The following is a 2500-nucleotide window of genomic DNA, read 5'->3' on the forward strand; positions in this document are numbered from 1 at the left end:
TCTGAGACTCCCAATCCTTGCAAAACTATTTGGTGTTTTTAATTGATTGTCAGTCTTGCAGGGGATCCTATTCAAAGCATCTCTTGTACTTTATAGTGAATAATTATCACTTTCACGCTTTGATTCTACATGTACTTCATGCTTTATATTTTTTTTCCCCTTTTCAGGCATTGAATGCTCTTCTTGCAGATGATAACAAATTTGGCTTCATTGTCATGGATGGTAATGGAGCTCTGTTTGGTACACTTTGTGGCAACACAAGAGAGGTTCTTCACAAATTTACAGTTGATCTTCCTAAAAAGCATGGTCAGTGAGCAGTGAGTTTTCATAGGGCCATGAGATCTTTGAATCTTTTTGCCTTACGGCAACGATGCCAACCATTTATTTATTAATTTTATTTATCTATTCCTAAGGTGGGTGTTACTCCCCTACAAATTTACCTTTTGATCCCACTTTTTAAAGTGTTCAGACTAATAATTTACTAATGAATGATTAATACGCAGCCATAGTTTTGCACGTCCGAAAATATTTGTTTAGTCATTCTAGTGTAAAATGAAGTTTATTTCTTTAAGTTTATCTGCCGCGCATTCAGATGAATTTTTCTTGATCAAATTTAATTTATGCAACAGTTATTTACAAACAAGAAGCTATTTCAACAAGGATCTATTTAAGAAAGAAATAGTGTTTCGTTTCCGGAATGGTATTTTATTTTTAAAAAAAAAATAAAAATAAAAAATAATTTACTAAGCTGAGCTGTGTCACACCTTTGGGTCCTTGCAGTAAAGACAAGAGTTGGACACAATTATTATTGTGATAGCAAGGTTATGATTTTTTAAAAATATTTGTTCTTTAGGGCGTGGTGGACAGTCTGCCCTTCGTTTTGCTCGATTGAGATTGGAGAAACGCCACAATTATGTAAGGAAAGTAGCCGAGACTGCAGTGCAGCTCTTTATATCAAATGACAGGGTGAGTAGCAAAGGTTCTTTTTCCTGTTTTTATGCACACATGTACTTTGCATGAAAATAAAGCAAACCCGTGGATTGTGAAAAAAAAGGCAAACATTTTTCTTTCTTCTCAATAGCCCAATGTCACTGGCTTAATCTTGGCTGGTTCTGCTGATTTTAAGACAGAGCTGAGTCAGTCAGACATGTTTGACCAGGTGGGTTACTTTTTAACATTTAGTACATGTTCAACATAACACAATGTGGGTTGGCTGTGTTTGCCGAGATTCCCACTTACCAGTCAGCTAACTGACAATCAGCTTGTGATTCAAAATACAATAAACAGGCCTTCCTGATGCATGTAACTTGAGTTCAGATCTGGGCAGTTTGATGCTTCAATTATTAATTTTTTGTTATGCACTGGTGTTCACAGCACAAGCCTGAGTAGAGTACATGTATTTTGCTTTCTTATTTTTGTAATAAGACAGATAATATAGTCAATTTCAGTAATTTAGTTTTTGAATACAAATTTCCTTCCTTTTTAGCTGTTGTTGTTGTTTCATTGTTTTAGCCTAACTAAGGGTTGCTTATCTGATGCATAGTAATTCCAAGCTTAAACTCATGCCTATTACACGTCAAGCGGGAGTGAGTTGTGTTGCTTAGGACATTATACAGCAACTGACAGCTGTTCCCCATGCATACTAAAGTTCTAGTGTGCGTGGTTTTATGCTGTCTAGATTGACATTGAGTCTATTCACTCTCCTCTGCTGGCTACGCACAACCTAGCAATGTCACTCATTGGAGAATTTTGCGGGCTCAAACACATTAGATGGTCTCCACATTGTTAGCAATTTTTGCATCAAGCTCTTTCTACCTTGGCCCACCTCACAACTGTCATGGCAAAATCAGTTTGATGACGGCAACTACAGCAAAATCAACTTTGTCATGGTGAAATCAATTTTCATCATGGCAAAATCAATTTTGGCCACAACAAAATCAATTTGACCATGTGACTTACGTGATGTTAGCTGTCCCATCCAACATGGCAGTTTGTAGATATACCAACAGCTATACACGTTGACGTTTTGGGAAAATTTACCTTTTCCCGAAAAACATAGCAATTATTGGCGTCCTCTGTGATTACATGCATGTGCTTCAAGAATATGACAGGGAATAGAATAGTTGAATTTGCATCATGTGCATTCATAAGCTGGAAAAAACTAACCGTTTCCACACTGTATGCAGCAATTCACTCCTTCTGTAGATCCACAGTTGGCACAAACCGTCATGTTGGATAGGCTTCCACTAACTTGACGTCATGTAAGTCACATGGTCAAACTGATTATGCGGTGGCCAAAATTGATTTTCCCGTTGTAGGCCCTTATCTCTCTCAGAGAAAATGAATGGCTTCATGAGTGTTTTTCTCTATTTGAAGTAATAGCACCTAATGCTACATGTATGTACTTACGTATATACAGTATTAAACATTGATATACACATACATTCATGAACACATCTGCTTAATGGTTGCAGAGATTACAGGCCAAAGTGTTGAAACT

The 2500-nt window shown here is 36.9% G+C and overlaps 1 protein-coding gene and 1 non-coding gene across 2 annotated transcripts in view; both read left to right on the forward strand.

Annotated features, from left to right (window-relative positions):
- The window catches only part of LOC138043896 (eukaryotic peptide chain release factor subunit 1), an 18498-nt gene that overhangs the window by 5336 nt on the left and 10662 nt on the right, over positions 1-2500 (forward strand). Inside the window, exons 5-8 of the mRNA XM_068890409.1 lie at positions 168-306; positions 854-966; positions 1082-1159; positions 2475-2500. The exon at positions 2475-2500 is cut by the window's right edge and continues 40 nt beyond it. Of these exons, the coding sequence (XP_068746510.1) occupies positions 168-306; positions 854-966; positions 1082-1159; positions 2475-2500 (356 nt within the window). The remainder of the gene's footprint in view (positions 1-167; positions 307-853; positions 967-1081; positions 1160-2474) is intronic.
- LOC138044194 (small nucleolar RNA SNORA79) lies at positions 1621-1767 on the forward strand. Its single transcript, XR_011131409.1, has one exon. It is a non-coding gene; the product is annotated as a small nucleolar RNA SNORA79 (small nucleolar RNA).

Source organism: Montipora capricornis, chromosome 3, assembly GCF_036669925.1.
Source record: "Montipora capricornis isolate CH-2021 chromosome 3, ASM3666992v2, whole genome shotgun sequence".
Classification (NCBI taxonomy): domain Eukaryota; kingdom Metazoa; phylum Cnidaria; class Anthozoa; order Scleractinia; family Acroporidae; genus Montipora; species Montipora capricornis.